Source organism: Phaenicophaeus curvirostris, chromosome 12 (assembly GCF_032191515.1).
Source record: "Phaenicophaeus curvirostris isolate KB17595 chromosome 12, BPBGC_Pcur_1.0, whole genome shotgun sequence".
Taxonomy (NCBI): Eukaryota; Metazoa; Chordata; class Aves; order Cuculiformes; family Cuculidae; genus Phaenicophaeus; species Phaenicophaeus curvirostris.
In genome coordinates, this window is record NC_091403.1 from 3,388,418 (window position 1) to 3,416,034 (window position 27,617).

The following is a 27,617-nucleotide window of genomic DNA, read 5'->3' on the forward strand; positions in this document are numbered from 1 at the left end:
CAACTATGTCCTTGACGTAATACAATTTATTTTTTATATGGGGAAGAAGAAATGTACCTCATGTTTTTCAGAAGTACAGTGTGAATATTGAAACATGCACCTACACCCTGGCAGACACTACTTCCAAACTGTTTTGCTCAAAATAAAAGTGCTGTAAACAATTAAGCTTCTGTTCTAGAGAGCACTTTAAGGTGGGAGCTCCTTTATTTGCCACTTTGTCTTTCATTCTTGAGAAGCTATTCCCCCAGCTCTTTTGATTATTTCTTTTCAGGAGAAATAGTAATGCTTATGTCAACGTGGATTTAAGAACTGATTAGTTGCTGTTTTCACAGAAGTCTGAATTCTAGCCACTGGAAAAATGGAAGAGGCATGTCTTTAGACTCTGAAATGTGTTAGTGAAAAAAAAATCAACTCTGGGAGGGAAAAAAACCAGCTCTTTTGCATTTAAAAAAAAAAATAGAATTTCCTTTATCACTGAAGTGGCAGAACAGCCTCACTAAGCCATATTACTGACTGCTGATGTACCAAACTAAATCAGGAGCTACAGGCAATGGCCTGTAGAACAATAAAAACCCCCAAGATCACTGTATAAAAAATGTGTTTCATTCTAGAGGGATTAGTTATACCCACTTCATACAACACAAGAGAATGTTTTTAATCTTTAACATTTAGGTCATGAAGTAAAGAGGAAACACTGTAGATGCTTCGGGAAAAAGAAGTCAAATGATCAGGTGAATATGAGGAACAACTAAATTGACAGCAATTCTCTAGTGGCTCATTGTTCAACAGAACAGGAAAGCAAACATTAATCTTTGTTAATGCTTTTGATTAGGAAACTCTTTAGCTCACAGATCTTTCTTAATGCTTTGACGAAAGACATCTTATTCTTCATAGAAGGAGTCTACTTCATTTCTGTATTTCTCCAGCACGCTGAGCCGTTTTAACTTCATTGTCGGACCTTAAAAGAGGGAGTTAGTCACAACAGCAGAAATAGGAGCAAAAATTCCTACTCTGTTTGAGTTCACAGTTTTTCCCAAGATTTTCTGTTGGAGAGCCTATTTGGAAGAACATCTCCCTGTCTGTAGATACTTGCTAAAAGTAAGAAGGAAGCGTGGTATGTAAGATCACTCCCACATAAGTAAGAGGACTTCAGAGGGAGCTGCAGGTAAGAGGGTGATGACTACTACTTTTTTCATTAAAAATACTTAGAAGGATGATGTTTTTGCAAGCTTTTAAACAATTCCTAGTTTACTCAAAGAGCCTGGTAATGTGCTTGGGGCTCTGTTGGCAGGTTTTCACTGTCTTCCACTTGCTGCTTTTTTTGTTTTAAAGAAAAATTTTCAGTATTGCTACTGGAAGCTATTAATGCTCTAACACACAAGTAGTTAACTAGAGTTGATTAATTGCTCAAAGCAATCTGAAATTTATAGATAAATTTTATAGACCTGTACTTGTAAATGAGTACAGATTGATACGTATGGACACAACAAAACCTCCAATTTTTGTATTCTTTAACACATGCTGCATAACGGGTTTTTCCAGTCCCTTCAGTGGCTGCACCCAGAATTTGGCACACCAAACTGTATGTGAATGCTCTCAGATCAGCAGCCTCTTTACTGTGTGTAAATCAGCAATTCTTACCTAGTTCTCCCCCAGAAATGGAAAAATCTCTTGGCAGGACTATCCATTTTTTAATACAATGAACCCGATTAGTAGCCTTCATGTTGACTTTGTCAATTCCCTCCTGGATGGCCTGGTAGATGGCCTGGTCTCTCGTGGCTACAATCTCCGATACTTTCGTGGCTTTACTACCAGTCTTCTGGCAAAAGTCTCTAGCTTGCTCAGTGAGAATGTCAGTGGGATCAGACGTGTCTGGGTCCAGCACGCTCTAAAATATCAAGTGAAGTGAATTGTCAAATGCTCACTCTTGGAAGGCATTAATTCTTTCTCCAATGAGGTCCTCCCCAGTCAAGAAAGCTCGATGAAAACACCTAGACAGTGCTTTTCTTTCCACTTGGCTACCAAATTTTTGGCTTATATGCAGATAACATGAACAGACTTGAAAGGTGTCAAGGAATTAGGCAACAAAGTCCATCTAGAGACCTTGAATGTCTACTGTTCCCCTGAAACAATGGAGTGTTTAGCTCATCATTAAATTAAGTTACTGTGATGTTACGTAAACAGTTTGAGAGAAGCATTCTTTGTAGTTAGACTTCTTAAATTAGTATTTCTATTTATTATTCTATTCTAATATTATTCTATTTCTATTGGGGATTATTGGTCGTAGTGGAACACGACTTGAGGAAAACTAAAGGGTCATTCACCATGTATGTATACAGAACATAAAGTACAAAAGAAAAAACAAGTAATTTCTCACTTGAAGCACATACCACAGCAAAACTACGAATCGGCTGTTCTGCAGTTATCATAGTATTGTATAAAAAGAACAAATTGTACAGAAATGTTTCTGTTGGAAAGTCTGTATCTGTAGGAAAATTTGTTAGAAACTGGATTTGCCTGTAACAGAAACATTTGTTGGTTTTACTTGTCAGTGAGAATAAAAACTATTATTGTGTTCTGTTGCAGAGATGTCTCACTCTTACAATATTTCTTAATTAAGAATTAGCATTTAAAAAAAATATAGGTCTTATTACTGGTATGGGAGAAACAGCAGTACACATGTAGCTGTTTAGCAGACCATCTAACCACAAGAAGTTTGGACCATCAGGATTTGTGTGTTGTTGCTATATGTTCTTTTCCACTATCATCCTCTCTTTTCATTGCAGGTATGTCATTTCACTAAAATTAATATTAAAACTGGTGTACCTTTAGTGTCAGCAACATTGACAAAAACTTCTTTTTATCTCCAATCACCATAGCATTACTAACAATTGGGAGTTCTTTTTTAACAGCATCTTCAATTGGAATCGGAGGCACGTTTTCACCTCCAGCTGTAATAATCAAATCTAGACAGAAAAGAAAAGCCATTAGCTGAACTCAAATAAATCCCAAAGATCAAGTTAATGTCTGGATTGACTCACTTTCCTTATTCTGTCATAATAAGGGAGATTTTTTTTCAAAGATAATGTTTTCAAAGAGAACAAAGCCTATTTATTTGTTATCTTCACAGTAACAATACTAGTATTTTTCGAACATGTGCTCAAGTTCTCAGTTTTCCCTCAGCACAATATCTTCACTCCAGATAATTTTTCCATAATCCAGTAACAGGCTAGTTATTCTCAAGGCACTTGTGGCATAACCTGCATTTTTTTCTGTGAGCAATCACCTCTTCCAACTTAGCACAGGATTCGCTTTCTCTTTTACTGTCGCTGTCTCACCAAAAAGCAAGTTCATTGTTACGACTAAAACTAATTCTTGCAGCCACCAAGAGGGGTCAGACAAAAACAAGTTACTCCTGCAGGAAGGCTCCACAAAAGCAACATGGAAAGAAGGGAGAGAGCGAGTGTGAGGAGGAAATCAAGATCTGAGAGAGGAAATTTGCAGTGCAGTAGTGATTCCTGCCCAGCTTTTGGCAGAGAGGAATATAATGACAGACTGGAATCTTAATATTTTCAAGATTTGTAAACAATGGTAGCGATACTTTATTCCAGTGAGAAAGGAATGAGAGTGGGGAGACCCTGGCCCAGGCTGCCCAGGGAAGCTGTGGCTGCCCCGTCCCTGGAGGGGTTCCAGGCCAGGTTGGATGGGGTTTGGACAGCCTGATCCAAGGGGAGGTGTCCCTACCCATGGCAGGGGTGGAACTGGATGGGCTTTGAGGTCCCTTCCAACCCAAACTATTCTCTGATTCTATAAATGTGCATTTTTATTCGAATGCATTCATTCTGCAGTATAACACATACATTCGTTGGGATTATTGCAAATGTATCATCTAAGTAAATCCCAACTCTGCTTTCATTACGCTGGTGACTTTCCACTGCCCTCAAATAACAGCGTTTGCAGCGTTTCAGACCATGCTTCAACAGTGCACAGCAACCATGCTTTGTCTATCAACGCTGCTGACTGTGCGTATTAAGGATCGGGCTGGTACCTGATTCTCTCTCAACAATAAATTTGAATTTAGATGCAATCGAGGCAATACGGCACCCTTTCATCATTCTCAGGCTCAGGCCCTACCACCTCAACTGCTCCATGAGAAACATAATGAGAAAAAACTTCCAGTCTCTACTCAACCTCCTGGTTTGTTACAGGCACTGGTTTCATAACTACAGAAGTCATTTCTGCCCCTAGTCAATACACTGCACATCTGAAGAAGCACAAGAAGTATTTATAGAATGAGAGGCCTCTGTCACAGCACAGATCACACCCAAGCCAGCAGTGTATCCAAACTTGTAAGAGGTCTCCTTTTTTACCTCTCATCCCCCCCTCCTTCTGCCTTTGTCCCCTACCAATCCCTCTGGCACTTCGTTTTTCGTTGTCTGGAGTGTCAGCTTTTTTCCAGCTGATCCAGACAACAGTAATAACTGCAACAACTTTCCCCACGCTTCTACAAATATTCCCACTGTATGGAATTCTCCAGCTGCATTGTAGTGCTTTGCAACGAATGAGTCCTAAAACTCCTTAGACCCACAGAACCAAAGGAAACATCCTGTTTCAGGCACTGGAAGAAATGCTTCTTTGCTGCCTTCTATTTGATTTCACCTTCTAGTGTTTGATAGGAATGGTTGGACTCGATGATCCAGTGGGTCTCTTCCAACCTGGTTATTCTATGATTCTATGATTCTTTGGACTTGGATTTAAAATTTTAATCAAACTGGGCAGACAGTTATTATAGCCTGTAATTTAGAGTAACTGTTGTTAGTTCAGCAGTCAAGGAAGATGCGTTATGACAGAATGAGACCAGGAGTTGCTAACTGCTGTGCTAAAGGAAAACAAACCAGGCAAGAAAGCAAGTTAAAAATCAACCTAGCTTGCATTTGGTGCAGGCTATTAATAGTATCTACTTAAGGCCCAATTCCTAACAGGGCACTACGTCATCCTAGGACAATTCACTCCTCAGTGTTATCTCCCTAGTGATTCATCATATATTCTAAGATGATAGTTATTTGATTTTTAAATCTTCTTCAGTTACATCTTGACTGTGACCAACCCCACTCTCTGAATGTGTATCGTGGAAAAAAAAGCTTCCAAATAAGCCAGTGACCAGGTTTACTTGTGTGAGGCTTCAAGCTACGTGCTGTAATAATACTGAAGTTTATTGCTTTTGCTTTAACTTTCCCTCCTGCCCTCAAGCTTCGGTAGAAGTCTCTGCAAACATCAGAGAAATCCAGCTCTGACCTACAGCAACAACTTTTACATGACAGATGACTGTCTCTCATTACTGACTAAACAATCTAACGCGCAATTAAGGCAATTCATAAGATTCAAAGGGACACTGGGCAACTTACTAGGTCACCAGAATCAAAGAATACACATGAAACCTGCATTATCGTTTTATACGACCAATTGTATTTATCACTGAGTCAAGGTCTGGAAGATAAAAAGCCTCATTGTTGGGACTGAATTATATCCACCCAGTAGAGAGTAGAGGGAAACCTTTCCTGAACAGGGCACACTACAGCTTCCTTACAGGAAGGTTTATTTTACTTTCCTGTTAGGTCAATGCTGCTGGCATTAGAGGAAAAACACTTAACTAGATGGGCCACATCTGACATGACTGAACAGTGCTGAACAGTTACCGTAAACATGGAGCAAGATTTTGCATATTACCTTTAATTCTTCCAGTGACGTAGAGAAAGCCATCCTTGTCTAGTTTTCCTAAATCTCCAGAATGCAACCACCCATCCTCATCAAAAGCTTCTTTCGTTTTATCTTCCATATTTAAATAACCCATGAAAACAGTCCTTCCCCAGAAACAGATTTCCCCATGGCCTTCTGTTTCTTTGTCCACCAATTTCACTCTGCAGCCAGGTGCTGGTTTACCACAGCTGTTAGAGTATAAAAAAACACGAGCACAGAAAGATGAAACATAATGCTGATAAGACATCTTACATGCCAAATCTCTGAACCTGTCAAAATATTGGTGACTGCAAATCACACCCTGCTGTAACTGTTTGAAAGCTATGGAATATTTAATTCCCTAGGATAGCCATGTTAGAGTATCCATGCACTTTTTGGCTCTATCTTGCCCTGTGCTTCCTGGGTTTCTTTCCCTCTATACCTTCAGGCATAAAAACACTTTTACATTTGAGATCTTGCATTTGAAAGTCAGATTTAGAAAGAGTGTTCTGCCTGTAATGCTGTAGATCATTTCCAGTGCTCTGCCTCCACAGCATGACAAATGTGTTCGGCTTCTGATCTAGAAGTTATTTTGTCTCCTAAGGTCACAACAGAGTGGCAATGCATTGAAATAAAATAAAATAAGTGATAAGATCTTTGCTGAACTTAGTAAATACTCTTCTCATAATGAAACATACTATATTTATATATTTTTAAAAAAGGTAAAATTACCTGTGCTGCCTGTAAATAGAAGGCCCAGACAGGCAATGTGGACCTGTGGTCTCACTCATCCCATAGGCTTCATACAGGATGATGTTCAGACTCAAGAAGAAATTCAGCGTTTCTGTATTGAGGGGAGCGGCACCAGAAAAGTGCTTCTGACAGGAAGAAAAACCCAGCGCATTGCGTATTTTTGCAAGCACTAAATAGTCTGCTAACCTCATCCAGAACTGCTTTAAGTCACTGCTGAGTACAAAACACACAAGAGAAGGAGATGGTAAGTTAGAGCAACTTGTGAAATTTCTAAAACAAAGTCAGACACCACTTTTATTTGGAGATATATTTGCCATTTAGTTTTGGGTGTTGACATAAGTTAAGCCATTAAGAACAGGTTACGTATTTGTCCTTTTTCCATTTATTCAGTCCCTTCATTGCTAGTCAACTCCAACTCGAGGTGTCTGAATAATGCAAATATATAAAGAATCTATAAAAACATATTGTATAAAACAAGGCTCTTGTACTCCTGATTCTTTATCAGTTAAATGTGTCCCTGAGAACCTCCACCACTAAAGTCTGAAATTTGAAGGAATGGAAGAATCATTGGATGGTCTGGGTTGGAAGGGATCTTAAAGATCATCTGGTTCCAGCCCCCAAAGATAATCTAGTTCCAATTCCCTTCTATCTGAGAAGCTAGATTATAGCACAATTCTTTGCAATACCACTTTCTGTAAGAATTTCACAGTTCTTTGTGTCACACTAAAGAACTTTGGAACCAGAAAGAATTGTGAATCAAGTTGTGAATTTATTCTTTATTTGTACAATATTACAAAGAAAAACACTGATATTAATCAGAAGAGAAAGCAAGTACTTAAAGGACAGAGAATTCCTGGGGGGTATCCCTGAGTTTCTGTGTGGAGATGAGGTCCTCCAGCTCACATGGTGCATGCTCCAAACTGTTAAGAGCCAGTCTGTCTGGGTTCTCCCTCAAAACTTCCCCCCCAGTCATAACACCTTCTCCAAATCCATGCCCTTTCCTCACCTCAGCCCAGTCACACAGCGCACGGCACCAGGGAACTCTCCCTGCTGGAAACAAACCTGTTCAATCCACAGAAGACAGAAGTGGGGATGTATTAGTGGAGAATGTTCTCAAGGAGGATGGAGGGACACTTTTAACAGTCGCTATGTTTAAGATCAGCTTACTGTAACTTATAACTTCACTTTCCCTCTTACGTTACATTTGCTGTGTGGCCAAACCAAGTTTTACCCATTTACTCTTAGAGGCTCACTGATGCTTCATAGTTTATCACAAGCAGACAGCTACTTTCAGGTTGACAGAAATCTCACTTATTGTAATTCATACCTGCTTGAGCAGTTTAGGTTTCTCTCTAAGCTAAGCGACATAGCCCATGACAACATTTTCTTCTTCAGAAATCCTGACTGAGCAAAAGCATCCTTTAACTTCTCCATGATTTTCTCCCATACTCGGGGCACTCCCATGTGAGCCGTTGGTTGCACTTCTTTGAGTGTGTTGATCAAGCTGCCCTGTTAAAATCATTAAATCATTTCAAAACATTGCAAAAGGTCCAGTGATAAAGAGGTTTGGTGACGCAGTCTGCATCTTGCAATACTAACAAGCAGAACATCGCTAAACTTGTAGGATATAAAGGATTGCTGAATCTTTTCTAGTCAGACACAGGCACTAACACACGCCTGCTCTCACACATCAGGGGAGGTAGGTACACGAGAAGGAAAACGCACAGGTGGTCGAGTTCCTTCTACCTCCCTTTCCTCTGAAAATTCCTTATACTTCTTGCACTTTAGACACATATTTTTCTGCCTTAATATAACGTACCTGGATTAAATATTTCCACTGGAGTCTAAAGCACTGGATCGCAAGTCTAATGGATTTTATTTTTCCATAATTCTTACAATAATGGACTCTTAATCTTCATCCTTTGCACCTCTATAAAGATCGTATTCTCTCCCTGGGATGTTTTCTAAGAGGAAGAAGTCCAAGCCTGATTAGGTGCAGTACTAGACAGATACCTTCAGAGCATCCGGCTCAGCGAAGTAAACTTGCTCTCCCCACTTGATTCCAGTCCACAGGTCGTATATCTGTGCAGCTATGTGGCTGAGTGGGAGATAACTGACTATAGACTCCTGCTGGACCTCTGCAGGCTGCATATCTCCTGCTCTGCTACAATGTGCTGATGTCCAAGTTATCTGTTTAAATAAATCATAAAACATATTAGATATGGTAGGGTTTTTTTCTTGTTTCCTTTTAATACAAATGAAGCATCCTCATGCTGCGCTAACGTAACTGTGAAGAATCTGAGTTCACAGAGGTTGCTTAAGACACTGCAGTCTTTGACAAAACCCCAGACTTTCTCTTCCCCAGAGGAAACTCAGTCACCTGGCTAAACACTAATGCAGAAGACAGAAGCTGCACCCTGCTCCTTTGGGAGCCTCTGGGATATTCACCAGGGTGGCTCACAAGTGATATTCCCCTCACAAACACCCAGCCCCATGAGAGGCACTGCATATGTGAACATTATTTGAAGGATGTGCTGCTTGAGTCCTTGTTTGAGTCCTTAGTGAAACTTCATGACACTTCCCCTCCTTCTTCCTAATTCCCACTTTATCTCAGAAGATGCACTTCAAGGATGCTAAATACGGATACCTTCATTATCGGAATATAGCATATGGAAGATCCACAAATATATGAGATGGAATGGGAGGAGGGGGAATGAGTGGACAGTAAACATGGCAAAAAGAAACAGTTCTTTCTCAGGAGTCTGTTACCTAGAATGGGGTACTGCAGGATGCAGAAATGACATTATTCAAGATGGCAGGGAAGAGATAGAAATTATATGCAATACCAGTTATCACAGTGTGTTCCTGTCTCTTCCTTCTCTTCTTAATAAATTAGAAGGAATGAGGGTACATTTGGCCTGAAAAAAATACAGATTCTCAAGAGAAGTTTTCAAGGAGCAGCATGCTGTCAGGCCAGGCCACTCCAAGTTTAGAAGGCAGCGCTGGACAAGTGGCAATGGGAGACTTAAACAGAATGGGATCTTTGAGATGTGCCTATACTGACTGCTTATCCTCCTCACCCTCCAGAGCCTCGCAGCATGCAGGCACACCCACAGCAGATCTGTGCGACTGCATATATGACTGACTCAGCCTTGATTTTGCACATGGACCATGGCAAATGTCTTTTGACTAAAGAAGGCAGCAGCACAGTTAGAGACAAGGCATCTTTTCCACTCTTCATCAACATAAAAATAGACTGTTTGTGATCAGCAGCCAGGAATAGTTTGGCAGCCAACATGGAAATGACACCAGACTCCTTTGAGATGGAAGAGCATAGGATTTGCAACATCAGATCAGTGGGTTTTGTCTATCAAGACCACTGTGTTCTGCTGGCAGGTACTCCTGCGCTGGTCCCCTACGTCTGGGTCCCCTACATCGTGCTCTTCACGGCGTGCATGTCTGCAATAGTTTCTGCATTGTTTTAAGAGGAGAGGCCACAACTTAAACCAGCCCCTTCACAGATTGTCTGCACGTTCAGAAAGGCTCCCTACCACTTTCCACTCCCGCTCAGCCACCTTCAAAAAATTAAATAAAGAAAATAACTGCTAGCAGACTTCTGGGGAAATTTCTGTTTGCAAATGACCTTGCTTTACTATATCACTGGAAAATTTTCTGTTCGCAACAAAGCAGGTAGAGCTATCCCAAGTACCAGGACATGTACTAGCGTTGTATTATCCTCCAGTGAGAGACGTAGAAACCCAAGTCTAGGAATACAATAATGCCAAAGTAAAAAAGCCATACATCCACCCCCAATTTTAATACAATTTGCAGAAGCAGTCTATCAGGCTGATTTGATAGTGTCTGGGTGATGTACGCTCCTTGTTTAAGACAACCCGTGACACGTCGTAGCAATCTGTGAATTACATTTATGAACACATGCACTGTATCTCACAAGAAAACCAGTGAATAAAACATTGATATTCACAACAAACTGTTCAACCTTGTGAAGAGCCAGTTTGAATGGAGTTTCATTCTTTACCATGCTTATACTTTACCAGATAAAGGTGACTGTGTTTTGCATTGCTTTGTACTACACTATCCATGTCGCGAAAGCAAGAGGATTTCAAAGTTCTAGCACGTACTAGTCATTTCCAAACCCAGGAATAATATCCTCATACTTTGCTATTTTTATGCTAAAGGAAGAGCCTAAGTACCTACATTGTCATGACTCAGCATGGCTCCTTTTGGTTTCCCAGTTGTTCCAGATGTGTATATTAGTACACAGCATTGATTTGGCTTTTGGGAGTCAATAATATCATCCAAAGCAGTATCAGATACATCATCTCCCAAGTCCAGAAACTCTTCCATCTAGAACATGTAACAGAAAATACAAGATATCAAACGATTTCTTACAAGCGAGAAAGATGCAGAACCTCATCAGTCTGACCAGTGGCAGAAAATGCCAGTGCCTTGCTCTTGATGTGTTTCCAGGGCAAGTTTCCCCGGGTCTTGCCTGTGTAAGAAGCATGGTAAGAGTAGCATAGAGCTTATGCATGAATTACAAATAGACTGTCTAAAATTGTGCTGCCATGAGTCTTTTCAGTGTCTAAGAAGGGAATGGTAATACTATTCCTCCTCTTACATGGAATCTATGGACAAGTCATACAGGCTAAAATTCTGTTACGCTCTCACACTGTTAGAATGATTTTGAGTCTTATTTGAAGGAATGTGAATGTCTTGTGACATTCCTCTATGTAAATACCAATATAAATATAAATAGAAAGCAATTGGATTAAAGGTTATGTACAAAAGCACCATCATCTAGATGTGCAAATGTCTGCCTGTAAGACCTACTGTTTCATAGCAAACACAGCATATAATGCTGGTCACAATTTCCATTCAAATTTGGCTCACTCTAGAATGAGCTAAACCTTTTACGATGCTGGACTTTTGTGCAGCACAGATTGGCCCAGAAGAATGCTGAGCCTGACCCTCTATGTGCATCGGTTGCTCCCAGAGACTTCTATTGCACACACCTGAAATGCTGCTAAGCGTATCACTGGTTTCAAGGCTAACTGAAAATCAGGGTATAACAAATTTTTTTACCAAAGACAATAACCAAACTGTCAGTTTCCCATTGGAATCAGATGATTCACACCATGCCACAGACCTGTGTTATTCAAATGCAAGATGCAGTACCTCCATTCTTCAAGGATTTCTTGGAGCTGAATCTAGGATCACAAAGTAGTAAAAGAGACGAAGGAACGGACAGCAGTAAAAAGGAGAGCCTGTCTCGAGGGGGAGCTCTTTGTTTCTTTCAAACTTCTGCCACTGTCGGTGTGCTACCAAGGTTACAAATAGTTCACCTCTGTGGCACCCAGCCTTCCTTTCCCTGGGTGGCAAGGCTGTCATAGAATCATAGAATAGTTTGGGTTGGAAGGGACCTTAAAGATCATCAAGTTTCAAATCCCCTGCGATGGGCAGGGACACGTCCTACTAGATCAGGCTGTCCTAAGGATTCTTCTAATTATCAGCCACTAGTTTACACTTTCTTCCAACAAACGGCATCTCTGAAAAAAGCAGCAGTACAATGCCCAGCTCTTTAGCCAGTAGAGTATCTGTCACATCCTATCCCTTCCCACAGAATGTGGCCGCATTGATTTCACTAGCTCCTGGGAAGTCTGAAGGTGTAAAGGATGCGATTGGTGCTCTATGACTCAGCAGTTGCTCCTGTTTTCCTGACATTACTGTCTTCCCATACTAGAATGTGTTAATCCCTGTGAATCTGTTGCCTAGGCTTTGTTTACTGAACAGCACCTGCCCCAGAGCGCGTCCCACTCCACAGAGCGTGAGAGGCACAAACAAACAGACTTTGCATTTGCCTCCTGGAAACATGCTCTGATCAGAGAACTAGGGCTCCATCCTTCCTGCAGCAAATGCTCATCACATGTTAGCTGTCAACTTGCAACACAAATTCCCTTTATCAAATGCCAGGTGGTTTGGGGGGTGTGCTTTATATCCAACCTAATAAACAATATCTGCCTTTGTCATCTAAAGGAAAAATCTGAGATCAAACCACCAAACTACAGCAGCTGGCAGATGCTCTCACAGCGACACAGTGAGGAAATACATCCAACCTGACACCTGAACAGGGGTGTTTTCAAATATATAAATTTGCAGGTGTTTGGGTTTCAGAAACTGAACATTGTTCAAGAATTAATTGCTAGCACTTATTCTTTTTACAAATAAACAGAAATACTAAGATATCTTTGCATTAGTTTTGTTGTTTTACTGAGATGCAAGGCATACTCTACATCATTAAGTACAGTCTTGTAACAGTAACTGTTTATTATTAACAGTTACATGCTATTCAACATAGCAAAAGAAGATATGATTAAAACAAGCACAGAAGACTTTTTCTTATGGCCCCCCATATTATCAAAACTGCAAACATTTTTAAATATTTCTACACCGTTCACTCTTCATTAATATCTCTTCACTCCCCAGTTGAAGTTTTTCAGTCTAGAATCTCCTAGTCCGCTCAAATTTGTAGCCCCATAAGAATTTGGTGCAAACAAAATGCAACTATCACCTGTAAAAGTACAAGAATTTTCACATTTTCAGATCCAGTGTTACTAACCACAATTCAGTTTTCATTAGCACCAGTGGCCAATTTTAATTTTTAAAAGTTTGAGAGTACACATTCTCACCTGAAGCCTGTGGGTGTTTTGTTAATCTAGACAAGTAAAAAGCCAGGAAAACACAAGAAAGTTAAGCACAGTAGCTCTAATTTTGAAGGTCAAGTATCAAACATTAAATCACAGGTAAATTAAACAGACAAAGACAATGAGGGTTTTGAATGCATTTGCTGGAACATAGCAATGTGTTCTAAGCAGTAGACATTCCACAGATTAAACACAGTAGAAACTCATCCAATAAATAATCCCCCGTGAATTATAACTCTGTTGTAGCACTCACATACCGTATACAGATTTGGCTGTCTCTCTGGAATGGAGTCCTTGTATAGCACAACAGCTTTCAAGTGTGGCAAGCGATTCCAGATCTGTTGGATTTTTTCAGATAGAATTATTTTTTACTATTCAGATCTTGTGTGGGCTTTTTCCCACTAAAGTACTGCCAAAACTATAATGTCTTGACAGTCACAAGAAACCTGTTTCCCACCACCCACAATTTTTCTCCCCTAAACTCACAACTAACTGCCTCAGCAAGGTCAGGGAGGAGGTAAAAAGGAAGGAAAAATAGGAGATGCTAGGCAATCTGCTCTAGAAAACTTGTTCTCAGTCAAAAATCTTTTAAAAATACATCAGAAATGGCTCCTCAGCATTCCTTCTCATAACATACCAAAAGGCACATCAAGGAACAGTCTAGGTCAAATTGGAAGCTGACCCTAGCTGCTGTGGTTACCAATATATAGGAAGTGCCTCAGCAAAATCTGCTGTTAAACTGCTAAAAAAAATGTTCCACCTTCTTAAACAAAAAAGGAAAGGAAGCCATATGCATATTTCAGGGATAAATATAAAGCTGCAGTCTTACAGGCAGACAGCAATGGATGCTACAGAGAACAGAGCTGCGAGTTACCCACTGGCTCAAACACCAGATACCAGATTTACGAATAAGAACCTTCTCATGGAAGGTTCTGTGATACAGCCAGGGAATGTGGCATACAGACTGCATCACAAAATGGGAAAATCAGGGGTGCTAAGTAACCATTTAGCCATCTTATACCTGCATTATCTTGTCCAATTGTTTCCGATTTTCCACAACCATGATATTGGTTTTGCTGTCATAAGCAACGTAGTGGCAGGCCTCTGGAGAATTGGTTGTATATATCCCTGTGACAATTCCTCTGGATCAAAAAATGTACATGTATTTATAAACACACACGTATTCATGCACTTAGTACCAAAAAAGAATAATAATCAAAGAACAGACGAAAGCTGAAACAGTATGGAGATGTGGAAGTAAATAGCAGCTCAGCTGTCATGATTCTATCAAGTACTCAGAGATCCATGAAGATCCCTGATATATGCACATTGCAAAAATTGATCTCCATATTCTAGTCAGGAGAAGATGCCGTAGGCTAGGAGTCAGCATTTCAACCCATTTGAGGCTACACGAGAGTTAGCTCACGAAGTGGTAAAAGAAACACTTAGGTCTTCTTGCTGCTCAAAGCTGCACACAGATATTAATCTGAATTTCACTGGCAAAGAAACAGCTTAAGACGTAAAACCCAAATCGTATAAACTTGTATCAGGACAGAAAGAATCAGTCTAACTAGCATTCATCTGTCACTTCATCTACTTGAACACATCCTGCTGTAGACAAATATCATTAACATTAAGCTGGGAGTCTCATCCGTTTCCCACATCTTCCAGTGATAAGATCACAGAATCATGGAATGGTTTGGGTTGGAAGGGACCTTAAAGCTCATCCAGTTCTACCCCCTGCCATGGGCAGGGACATCTCCCACTGGATCGGGTTTCTCAAAGCCCCATCCAACCTGGCCTTGCACACCTCTGCTGAGGGGACATCCATGTGGGCAACCTGTGCCAGTGTCTCCCCACCTTCATCATGAAAAACTTCTTCCTAATGTCTAATCTAAAAACACTGTACAATAGTTTCTGTGTGACTGTCACAGTTAAGCCCATAGCAAACAGGACCAATTTATAAGAGTTTGGACTATTTTGGATGTACTGAAAGCTAGGAGACTCCTGTAGGGCTCATCAGCTGCAGCAAAACTCCAAGATAGGACACCAAATATAGATTTGCTATGTTTCCAGACCTAGCAAAATAGAAATCCGCAAATCCCCCTAAAAACCAAACCAAAACATCTTACCCAGCAAAAACAGCTCCAACAGCTGAGATGAACCATTCTGGAGAGTTAAATCCAAGGATTGCTACGCTGTGGAATCGTTCAAGACCAAGCTTAAAAACAAGAAGCATAAGGTTATAGGATATAGGCAAGCCAGAGAGAAATGCACAGCGCAAAACATACATAAGTTTTGAGTTCTTTCTTATTTCTGTAGTGACAAGACATCTCTATGCTTCCCACTACCTCTTCCTGCCTGGTTGGGCTCTGCTGTCCAGACGGGTCTGCAAAACAGACCTTTTCAATAAGAACAGGAGCATAATGAGGACTAATCTTACTCTATGTTTAGAACGCTTTAAATTTTGTCTTTATCTTGCTAGATTCTTGGCAGTGCTGCTGTCTTTCACCTATCTTTCCTGGTTTTAATCTGAACACCTTATGCTGAGCTTTGTACCCATGTCCAAGTGGGACACTGTAACACAGCAGCTCTTCACTTGTACTCAAGCTCCCCAGAGAGCAATGACCAAAATCATTTTTCATTATCATTATTACAATAAAGAATATTACTGCTGATCTCCAGTTAACAGGGAAAACCTCTTGTATTGTGGTTTGGAGTTGCTATTGGTTTTTTGTTTTCAGAGACAGAATGGGAGGAAAAAGAATTGGTTTCATTTCCTGTACCTACCTTCAAGAAGCTCTTGGCTGCTTTCCTGGAAAGGTAATAATACTCTGAAAAAGTTATCTTCTCCCACTTCCCATTCTTTTTGCTGGCCAAAGCATTAAGGGATCCATATTTTTCTAGGCTTTCCTTGAACATCTGATGAACTGTGATGGGGGTCTGTGGACATGAGTTATCTATTCTCAGTCTGACTCTGCCATCAGCAAAGGAAGTCCACAGAGACTCTGGAAAGTAAAGCAACATCATTAAGCTATTCTATCCCTGGAAAATACCATATGACTACATACTAAAACCCAAGAGGACTGAATACAGGCTGCAGGACTAAGCACAATTCTGCCCCTTCCCACCTTTTGAGAGAAGGACTTTACAATTTTATTACTGTCAAAAATTCCACGTAGAAAGAGAAATCTTTATTTCTTACACTTTCTTCTGCATCTTGAATAAAACTGCTGCCCTAAAGAATGATGCTGATCTGTGTGCTACAGGTACATCACCAATTCCAGAAGAATTTGTTTGCCCATGCTCAGCCCTGCACTGTCCCTTGAGCTAACAGAGGAGCTGGGGAATCAGAAAGCTACACAGACTGAAAGATCCAAAATCTTTGTTCCTGTTCAGCATTCAGGTTCTCTTTGTTTGTCACAGCTCTTTCCTTCCTCCTCCCCCTCTCCCATCATTCTACTTCATCCTGCCCATTCTTCACTACTTCCCACAGTTTTTTTCCTGGCCATCTGCCCTGTGTTCTAGAACCTATATCCACTTCACTCACTCCTGTCTTGCCTTATTTTGATGTCATCTTTCACCTTCTTCTGGTTTTCCCTTCCTTACCATGTCTTTCTGCCATCCATTCTCTTTCTCTTTTATTTTTCCTGCCCTTCCTTGACAGGATCCAGGACACAGAGCACCAAGTAATGTCACTTGGCTCTCACCACGGGCACCAAGGACTAGGGCAGTCCCTGGCATTCACAAGAAATCACAGTCTCAAAGATTCCACTTGGCTCTTGCAAACCCAGCAGGAGGCAGGCTGAGTATAAACATGCTCCTTAAAAGAATCTAAGGGTTAGTAAGCTGACAAAATGTAGGTGAATTCTCATAAGGAAGACAAAAACCACTCACAACTGCCCTGCTTGTTAGTTCCCACACTTCAGAACAAAATAGTACAAGAATATTTTAAGAACAAAATTTTGTTTTGCAAGATTTACCTCCATGAATGAAGAAGTATTTTTAGTATAAACATAAAAACATACATATTCTACGGAGAGCTGGTGGAAAATTTCAGACCAAAGAGCTTTGGTTTGTCAGAATTAAGAGTAAGAGAAAAGGTGACTTTCTGAAGTTTCTAATATAAGTTACCAAGCATGATTGTCTTTTACTACGCTTAGGGAAAACAAAGACTGTAAGGAATGCTCAAGTAGTATCTATACTGTTTCCTGGCACCTCAAGTGGCTGAAATAAGCAGTTCTGGAGTGTTTGGAAGTACAACATGCTTCACATCCCTCTCAAATGCTGTTCTTCCTCTAGCTGGTTCACGTCAGGTCTGGAAACTACCTCTCTGAGCATTTCTGGCAGTCTGTGAACACATCAACGCCAGCTGGATCCACACGAGAGCTTCAGAACACACGTGCAGCCTCCCTTAAACCAGGCTGGCAACCTGCATGGACAACCGGAGGCACAGCAAGCTGGCGTAAGCTCACAAACCTACATAAAAAAACCCAGACACAAACAACTCTGTCTTACAGCACAAAGTCTCATTACTTAGCTGTGCAGAAAAGCTCACTATAATCAGCTGATCAAGTACAACTACTGAACTGAAAAATACCAAACCCAGTCTAGTTTGTGACCGGCGTTCTGTGAAACTATTTCTGGAGATTTCTCTGCCCCAGGCCGTATCCTAGCACATGCAGAGCATTTTAGAAACAAATTCACCTTTCTCCCCCCTCCCACGTAAGGAGATAAAACCCTGGTGTGGAAAGCAAACTGAGCCATGAAAGCTGTGATGTGTGTCAGTCCAGGATTAACGTCCCTGACTCACATTATGTTCCATTCGTGTTGCTGACTCACTGTCTTGCACTTGTTTTCTTGACCATTCTGACAAACAGAAAGTATTAATGACAGTAATAAATACAAATAAAGCCACTTAATCTCTGCATGCCATCATTTTCTTCTGTAAGTTGCATACAATGATTTTCAAAACATAGATGTGGAGCTTTGCTTCGGTCAGTGAAGTGAGGGCATCATAAATCCACACAGCTTAGAAAACAAATAGCTATGAAGGATTCTCAGTAATAGATAGAGTTAATCAAAGTGTAAATAGTGGCACTTAATACATGTTTTATGAGTAGGGAAGGCATAGCAGGTGTTTCAGCACTTAACCCCAATCCTGGTGTGAAAAGGATGAGGGATAATACCTGTCAGAGACAGAAGGTCATGTTAATCCAAATGTTTATTTTCCGCAGTGACAACACGAAAGCCCAGGCAAACAACTCTATGTGATGTTCTGGCTTCTAAAAGATGGCAGGGACTCAAAGTGTGGTTGGACACAGGTAAAGTGACCGCTCTGTTGCAAACAGAATCATACCATACAGAGCTAAAATAAAACATTTTAGTCTATGTATTACAAAAATGCTCTTGAATAAAAAGCGTTGTCACTCTTCAAGGGAAATGAAAACACTAGCAACATTCCCACAACAACATTAAAAAAGCTGCACAATTACCATCTTTTCACTGCAGACTCGGCTAGTTAAATAGTTTCCAGAGCGAAGACTGAGAATCAACCAAATAATTGCACTATCTATACACAGAAACCAAAAATGTACTTGGAAACTGGGACTCCATTTGCTTTTCCTTATGCAACTTCTTTTCTGGTGTCATAAAGACATCTTTGATTCACACCAAAGACTAAGAAAAGAATCCATTTCAGAGAGGTTCAGTGAATCACCTTAATAATTCACAAAATATACTGCAAAGGAACACAAACTTGAACACCCATATATTTGCAGGAAGAACTTAAATCTAAAAAATAGGTTTGAAATCTAGATAATAAGACAAAAAAAATAGTCTAAAGATCTAACTGGTCTGTCCCACAGAATTTGAAAACCAGCAGAATATGAACAATATATTCTGCTGTTTCTTTGCAAAGAGATTTTGAGCAGAGGGCTCATTCTTTTCAGAAAGCGCCTGGGAAAGAATGCCTAGCTGAACACTGAATGAACCAATTGTGAACTCTGGTAAAAGCAAAGTAGGTGCTTGGCCTCTTTAGTGTCTAAAAGTTAAACTGTAATGCCCAGGCTAGAAATGAACCCAGTACTACCCGAAAACAAAGTAGTAATCGGAATAAAGAGCCTTTAAATACACTACAAGTGTTGGTACATTATACCAATTATATTGGGGTTTTTTCACATGCATATTGAGTCTGGCTAGAACTGCTGGATGTAGGAAGGAAACTGCATACTAGCAAAAAGAAATATATACATCAATCCTACAGTTTAAAGCCAACATATGAATGAAACCTCTCTACTCACTACCTGACCTGTAAGTATTCTGGTGACTGCCAGAGTGGATTTGTAAATGTAAATGACTTCTGATGTTTATGGAAGAACAAATCAGAGCCATATAAAACACAGAAGAACCAAGGTGACCTTTCCAACAGGTAAACAAACAGACAGGCTGGTTATGGCATGGCCCTGCTGCATGACCTGAGTAACTCCAGGTGATTCTCCATAGATGTGCCCTGAGAAGCAGGAACTAAACCAATAATTTAACTTTGGCTGGAAACTGATTCACATTTAACTCACAAACCAGTATCTTGATTATATGCCAGTTCCTGCAAAACACCACTCTGCTTTAATGACGAGAGAAGGTAATCAGCTCTCTGCTGAAGGCGTTTCTGACTGACAGCCATCATCTCAGATTCCACAGCTATGATGCCACCACGTTCTGCTGACAACAGAAATACATCATGCATCCTGTCACCCATTATTTTTCCATTTTCGGGGTACCCTGAAAGCTTAACTTCTCTTTAGTGAAAGCTGGAGCTGAATACACAAAGGTTGGAGTCTGAGAGCTTGGCATCTATGTCAAACTTCCCCTTGTGCCAATGAACACAAGAAACACAAGTATAGTACTTCTGAATTTCAAGTGATCCTGAATGTACCAGCCACAATCCATACATAGTGATTCTTTTACAGAAATACAGAAACCAGCTTCCCATTGCTTGCCTTGCCACAGTTCAGAGAGGAGGGGGGTTTTCTGCTATATTATCAATTTTCCACAATAAACTCGTAACTTTAAACTCTCAAAGAGAGAAGACTGAATAAATAGCTGAAATATTTTTAAATAAGTCAAAACACACACAAATATTTCAGTTCATGGAAACTTGTACCTTTTCTATTGGAGGAAAAGGGAACATTGATGAACTGCAATAAAATACACTGCTCCTCCCATCAATAAACTACTACCAATGTGGATCAGAGAAACAAGATAACCTCCAAAGAATGCCTCTACAAACTGACGTGGAGGGAGTGGTGCACCAGGACAAGTACCAAATAAGCTTCGTAACAATACTGACGCTTTTAAAAATGATTACAACGCACCAAAATGGAAATACGTGGAGGTTGTAATCAGAAAAAACATCACTAGAGAAGCATTGCCCAGGCATGCAGGAATGTGAATTCAAAACTCAGGTGGAACTGAAATTGGTGAGAGGCTGTGGAATCTCCATCCTTGGAGGTTTTTAAAACTCAGCTGAACAAAGCCACGAGCCCTCCTATGAGCAGAAAGGTGAACTAGCTGTCCTCCAGTGGTTTTCTCCAACAAAAATTTGCAATTCCATCTGTGTAAACCCAGCATGAATGAGTCCTCTTAACTTTACACTGGTTTCAAGCCAATATAACGCTTGCTGCCAACAGTAAGGTTACTCAGGATTTACATACACATTAGAAAAACCAAAAATCAGCCTGGTTCCAGCACAACTTGGGTCCTCATTAGGCAAATTTACTCCTGAGGTTGCACAACATACTGATTATAAAATGAGAAGGACAGCTCTGCACAGCTAGAAAACATCAGAATCTCCTTTTCTCTTGATATACAAACCAGGCCCACCACAACTAGACATTGAGCTTCCTTCTCCTGAGACATTTTAGGGAGAAGGTTTTGACATTCAGTCCTTAACTCACCACTCAGCATCTGCATAGCTGGGTGATGTTTCCAAGACAAACACTGCTTCTCATTCAAATGGATAACAAGTAGTGTCACAGATTCCCAAAGTCAAATAGAAGACGAAGGCTAACTTAAATTGCAAGCTCCTGATTCATCAACGTAGAAACATACCTAAAGTCAAATAAAGGAACTGCTTAATTAAAATGGATAGGGTGTGACTTGTGTTCACAGGAAAATTATGATGGAACGCCTGGAACAGCTTCTACCCTCAGTTGTTCTCCTCACCTTTCTTCCAGAGGCTGTGGTCACCTCTGCAGGAGTGGCTGAATGGCATGTGCATTCCTTTCTGAGCACTGGGGTTTACAGCCCAGTATTTCACTCTAAACCGCAGCCAGCGGCAACCTCTGGGACAAAAGCAGGGTAGGTAGCTGACAGCAGCAACCAGCGCCCCAGATAAATTCTTAGAAAACTAGGTCAGAGCCTCCACGAGCACACAGGCAAGTACTCTGCAGAATCACAGCCTCAATAATATACATATACAATGTGCATCTCCAACAATTCAGCAAAATACCTTGTAAATTCAAACCCAGAAGTTAATTATCACCTTTATCCACCCAAATTTATTTCCTGCTTACTGAAAAACAAGGAGTGGCTAGCAGTTCAATTCTTGTAAAGAAACCTACTGTGTATCAAAGAATTACCTTTTTTAAATGTATATAATTATACACTTGTATAAATGTATATATTTATAGGCATGTTTAAAGTCTGCATGTGAGATTCCTACAAAGATCTGCTATTTCTTCAAAATCCACTTACAGTCGTTGTTCCAATTGTCTCATGTAACAAATATTCCCTGTTTAAATGAACAAATTTAGATACCAGGAGCAGCCTCACCAAGGCAAGAGGAAGCTCCCTCAGGACTGCAAACCTCCCAAAGAATCTCTAGTTCTGCTAATAAACTTCCTTTAAGCCGCAAGGTAGCACAAACAGCTTAATTTACCACTGCAACTGGTTTAAAATTATAGTAATATGCACATGCTAGAATGCAACACAGCACTGACCAAAGTAGAGTTATTCCTCTACTGCCTCCAGTTATTCCACAGCGTGCCAAATCCTCACAGCTGACAGCTGTGATGTCAAGGGTTAAACAAGAATTGCTTTGATTTTCCATGGGATCAGGCTATTTTTCAGTTTTATCTAATAATTGTATCAAATACAGGCAAAAACTGGGAGAAACCACCAAATCCATGCAAGTTTATAGTAAGCTCCTGAAATTTTTTTCAGTTGCCCCAATTCACTTCAGTTTATTTTTGGCTGCCTCTCCTAATCTCAGCCCAGAAAAACTGTCAGTTGCAACGTAACTAAAATAGATACAATAATTACTTATAAAAAAAAATAAATCTAAAACCAGCTTAGATCTCCAAGGATCATTTCTTACACGCTTACCTGCTGACTCTACGCCTTCAGGCTGGGTCTCCTCCAACTCAGGCAGAGAATCTCTGCAGTCAGTCTGTGCATCTGTAAAGGTGCTGAAAGAAAATACACCTATTAAAAAGTTATCCAGGAGTGCTAATAGGACCTACATCCAGGGTCTTCAGGAGCGTTAAAGTTGGTAACACTGCTTGCAAAGTAATTGTCACCTGCCCCTACGGACTGAGTGGTCAGTTTGAGAGCTGGGGGGCTTTTTTGCACTGAAAATACAATTAAGACATTTTCTTTTCCATCAATAATTTGTGTGCATATTCATAACCACCCCTCCCAGCTAGTAATAAGTTACTTCTAGCTTTTGTTAGGAGTTATTCCTTTAAAAACTAAGTAAAGATAGAAAAACAATTATGTTATCTGGAATTATTCAAGTAAGACGAAATTGAGCAAAAGTTAGTGGGCCTGCTCGACCAAGAGCTTACTGAGCGTACTGCAAATGCAGTGCAGAAATAGGGTTTGGTGGCAAGATACTCCAGCAAACCCAAAATGCTTTGGAAATCTGTCCCTCAGCGGCTATATTTGTTCTTACGGCTGAGGTTCTGCATAAATTATTTATTAGTGCAGGGACAGCATGTTCCCAAATCCAACTACCAGTTTAAAAGGGGATTTTCTACATTTGAGTTTTGCGTTTAAAAATGTGTATGATTCCAAAGGTAAGATGGAAAAACCTCTACAAAGCACACACACAGGAGCTAACAGCAGAGGTCACTTTAGCAAGACAATTAGAACAAACTGAGATCACGTTACACAGTGTTGACCAGCTAGAACTAACCCAAGCATACTTCTCAGAGCAGGCTGCAAGGACCATGCGAGGCCTGGAGCACCTCCCGTGCGAGGACAGGCTGAAAGAGTTGGGGTTGTTCAGCTTGGAGAAGAGAAGGCTCTGAGGAGACCTTAGAGTGACCTTCCTGTACCCAAAGGGGCTATAAGAAAGCTGGGGAGGGGCTGTTCACAAAGGCTTGGAGTGATAAGTCTAGGGGCAACAGGTATAAACTGGAAAGTCAAGCAAGTCAAAGTAAGGAAGAAAGAAAGAGTAAGGAAGAAAGAAAGTCAAAGAAAGGAAAGACAGCAAGTCAAAGTACTTGAAGTCTGGAAATCACATTCACAACTGCTCAAAAATAATGACTTAAGCACTTTTTTGCAATTAGAACAGTTGGTAATTCAGACTATGAACTCATCCAGAGTCCATTATCTCAGCTTCCAGATGTAAGCTGCCTGGGTTCAAGATGAAGATAACATGCTGTCCTCCCATTCCTGGTATTTCTAACGCAGGCAGAGGTTTCTCCCGTTTTGCAGCTCCTCCACTCTCACCTTGCTCCTGGATAACGCTGTACCATACGCGTGGGCTCACCATAGTGAAAATATTGTTATTAATTAATTTTATCCTAGTTTAACGTATGGGAAATGCTCACTGTTGAAGAGATCTGTTAATATATGAATGCAATAAGGTGAGATTGATGTCATGCCTAATTTTAGAAGAACACTATGCTCAAGGCACAAAGCTATGGTCAACCATGTTACTGCAGCTCCTGTCTGCTTAACTTCTAAAGCTTTATTATGAACTATTGCATCATTTTTGATCTTTTGTTCCTTCAAAATAAATTATCCTGCAGATTGCTGACAAAGAACATAGCCAATAACAAGGAACGCTCAGTTACAGTGTCTGCTGAGCGCATACAGTGTCTGTCACTTACATGCTTTTTCCAAACAGCAATCTGTTTAGTTTCTCCTGGGAATGCTCTCACAGCACTGATTCCAGACTCTCAGGAAGACTCACTTGTGTTTTGCCCACACTGTGATGATCCAAAACATTGCAGCTCCTTCATCTGCTTTGTGGCTGCTCTGAGCAGATCATTTACAAGCTCACCCATCGGATTACTTCCAAGTGGCAGTAAGCATGTTACTACATATTTCTTACAACACAGTCTCCACCTTATAATTAAACTCCTTTCTCTACTTGTCTGCCCAAAGAAACGCTTTGTGTTTGACTTTGGGAGCAAGGTGTGCAACCCCCATTTGTACAAGTACTTTTATCTCAAACACTAAAGTTGAATTGGCTTTCTTAACTATGAAATATGAGTTTTCTTCAACAAACACAAAAAAGGCTGAACTGGAAAATATGCATTTTTTCCAAGGCAGAACTTCCTTATACATTTGTTTTAATCTTTCCCTGCTCCCTTTTTCTGAGGATGAATTTAATCTCTGAACTCCTACAGCTCAGTTGCTTGATTATTTAGGCAGATGAAAAAAAAACCCTTTCTTCCAAGCAGTGTGCATCTCTTGCTGTTTCATTCTTTGTGACGTGTCCTAAATATTATCTCTTTCTAACAACAGGAATTCTTTTTTTCCCTAAGCTTTAGTTACATGTTCTCCACGACAACCCCCCTGTAGAAATTCCACCAGCCTTAAACTACATTAGAGCTACTTTCGGTAATACGGTTTGGGTCTTCATCTGCACATTCGAAGTACTTTTCATTGAGTGTTAGGCATTCTCAAGAGCTCACTAGGGCACGTGAATTCAAGATGGAATCATTAAGTGATCTACTGACAATTCTTCTGGCAGAAAAAGCGAAGGCTTAAATTTCCTCTGTAAACTTTAATGATTCTGGCACTTTGCCTAGAAACTTCAGAAACTAAATATCTTCATCTGGATCCCATTCACAAGTAATCCTTTCCCAATTCCCCATGTATGCCAGAAGTGCTGAATCCAATATTTCAAAACAGAGCTCTGGGGAAAGGTTGCAGGAGTGCAAGACAATAAATTTAGAACCACAGATCTGTCCTAGAGTTCCAGACAAAGACAATAAAGTCACTCTGACTTAAATCAACATAGCAGCATCATGCCAAAGCTTTGATAGTTCAGCAGCTACAGAGAAATCTGTGACCAGCACATAAATAGTCAGGCAGCAAACACTATCTCCAGACCCTGAGGAGCTGTGAATTTCCATTTTCTACAACATAAGAAAAAAAATGCCAGCAATAACATACAACATCAGTCCTTTAAACCCTAATTTTTTGTTATATGTAAAATTTTTCCTACACTAAGGAGCAAAGTAAAGAGGTTCTCATGGTGCTTTACAGGGACACTTCTGTTTATTACGACCGGTCACCTTATTTACTGATTACTCCCCTATTCAAATCAGGGCGATGTTATAATAACTTCCTTGTTCATTTGATTTAAAATTTCCCTTTGTCCTCGAAGAACAGGTTAGATTCAGGTTTTAATTGGTTTTTGTGTCCTCATGAGACTTAAAAAGGAGGCCACAAATCAGCCCAGATATGTTCCTACTCTTGCCAAGAGAGTCAGCTGATTCAACAGTTTGCTTTTCACAGTGCACAAGAAACCCATCTTTCTCAAATTACTCATGTAATTTCTTCCCACACAGAGGTATATTTAAAAGCAACAGAAATGCTTAATAAACAAGATAGTACTAAAGGTAACAGCTAAGACTTATTTGCCATATAACACGGTTTGCACACACCTTCTATTAAACCCGTCTCTGTCCTTGCAACAAATGAAAATACTCTTTTCTTTTGTTAGGACTAAACATCCTCAAAATCAGGCCATTTGTTTTGGTGAGCAGACCAGTTTTACAGGCAGCTGAGAACTGTGCGGGTGAATGGGAAGGAATGAACAATGGATCCAGCCTTCTTTATTCCCCGTCCCAAAAAAAGGCTCTGTTCAGCAGGGATACCACAACCCTTCACTGACCTTGGTGCAGCTTTTCTGGCTCTGTTTTCCCCTGCACTGCAAAACCCAAATCCTGAAGATGAAATCTTCCAGTAGCTGCCTCTGCCCAGCTATTTGCAGAGCACAGCAAAGTCAGGTCACACAGAACTCATTATTTCATCTCTTCCTTTTATTTTTTAGGTCATGCTGATTCAATCTCAGCCTTATAAAAGGTCTTTTTTTACTCCTTCCATTTTGCTAGAATGTTATTTTTTTTGTCTAGCCTGGAATCCTGCCTCCAGCATACAAAAAAGGGCATATGAAGCTGCTACCTAACTTCAAACCACCCTGGCTAAACACCAGTATTTAACAAGATGACAGGTACTGACTTCTTCAAAAACACTAACAAAGTAATATTTATGCCAAGGACTTCGAATGCATCAAAAGTATTTGGAGATTGAGTCAAATGCAGTCGGAGTATTTTTGAAAGTCTATTCAAAGTATGTTATATGCCCTGTAATACGTGCAGAGCAACCACTACTGAACTTCCAGAGTCTTCAGTGCCGCTCCTGCCCTCAAGAGACACGTGACGGGACGCACAGGAGCACTGATTGGGTTTTTTTTCCCTTGACTACCTAAATATCACTATTTTCTGGTATTTGAGAATGCCTGTAATCTCACTGCATGGTTGAAAAGTCATTAATCATTTAATATAGAGAAGCATAAGAGTAGTAGTTTATAAGTATTTCCAGCTAGCCTTCCACTTGGGTCCAGCGGCTGAGCCACAAGAACTGAAGACACCTCTTGTCAAAACCGCTCTACACGAACTTCTGCTGAGCCACTTCCTGGGGTAAGAGCACCTGTGCAATCCAATGAACACTGTACAACTAGATACATGCAAATATGATACCAGGAACATACCAAATGACACCTTTAAGGCCAAACTGGAGGTTAGCATAGGATAAAGCCATTTAGAAGCTTCATTACCATTTTCTCTCATTCTAGCCTCAAAAGATACACCTTATTCTGCATTAGATAGCAGAGACACCGTTATGCAGATAAGGTTCTTGTGGATCTGCACAGCAGCAGAAGACAAACTCAAGTTGTGACAAAGTGGTAAATCAGTTAGTTAAAATAAATATTGAAGCTACTTTACCCATTTTCATAGTTTTCTGAAGTATTCTTTGCGTTTTCATCTTGTGATTTTTCCTTAAGAGTCTCTGCACTGCTAGGCATGCTGACAAACCCTCTAAAGCTGGTCACAAATATGCTAAAGAACTGTGCGGGTCAGGCATAAATAAGCTACTCGG

At 40.3% G+C, this 27,617-nt stretch overlaps 1 protein-coding gene across 2 annotated transcripts; it reads right to left on the reverse strand.

The window, feature by feature from the left end:
- Window positions 1-682: 682 nt before the first annotated feature.
- Window positions 683-27,617, reverse strand: ACSBG1 (acyl-CoA synthetase bubblegum family member 1). Of its 2 annotated transcripts, none has more exons than XM_069867085.1 (14): window positions 27,464-27,617; window positions 22,599-22,681; window positions 16,005-16,222; window positions 15,347-15,435; window positions 14,236-14,356; window positions 13,472-13,552; window positions 10,708-10,857; window positions 8,503-8,679; window positions 7,817-7,998; window positions 6,469-6,699; window positions 5,728-5,945; window positions 2,827-2,966; window positions 1,642-1,888; window positions 683-958 (listed from the first exon to the last, which is right to left on the reverse strand). In XM_069867085.1, exons 1-14 carry the CDS (start codon window positions 27,541-27,543, stop codon window positions 882-884), a joined length of 2,094 nt encoding a protein of 697 aa, XP_069723186.1. In that variant the 5' UTR covers window positions 27,544-27,617; the 3' UTR covers window positions 683-881. The 2 variants fall into 2 exon arrangements, with proteins under 2 accessions (XP_069723186.1, XP_069723185.1); XM_069867084.1 differs by having other exon boundaries at window positions 684-958; window positions 6,469-6,702.

What these genes read in the sequence shown, in the direction of transcription:
- ACSBG1 (XM_069867084.1), bottom strand. Translation starts at nt 27,543, where the DNA reads ATGCCTAGCAGTGCAGAGACTCTTAAGGAAAAATCACAAGATGAAAAC. An exon ending in GACAGCCAAATCTGTATACG is followed by an intron (nt 10,858 to 13,471) that starts GTATGTGAGTGC and finishes TACATGTTCTAG; the next exon opens with ATGGAAGAGTTTCTGGACTT. An exon ending in CCATGCTGAGTCATGACAAT is followed by an intron (nt 8,680 to 10,707) that starts GTAGGTACTTAG and finishes TTATTTAAACAG; the next exon opens with ATAACTTGGACATCAGCACA.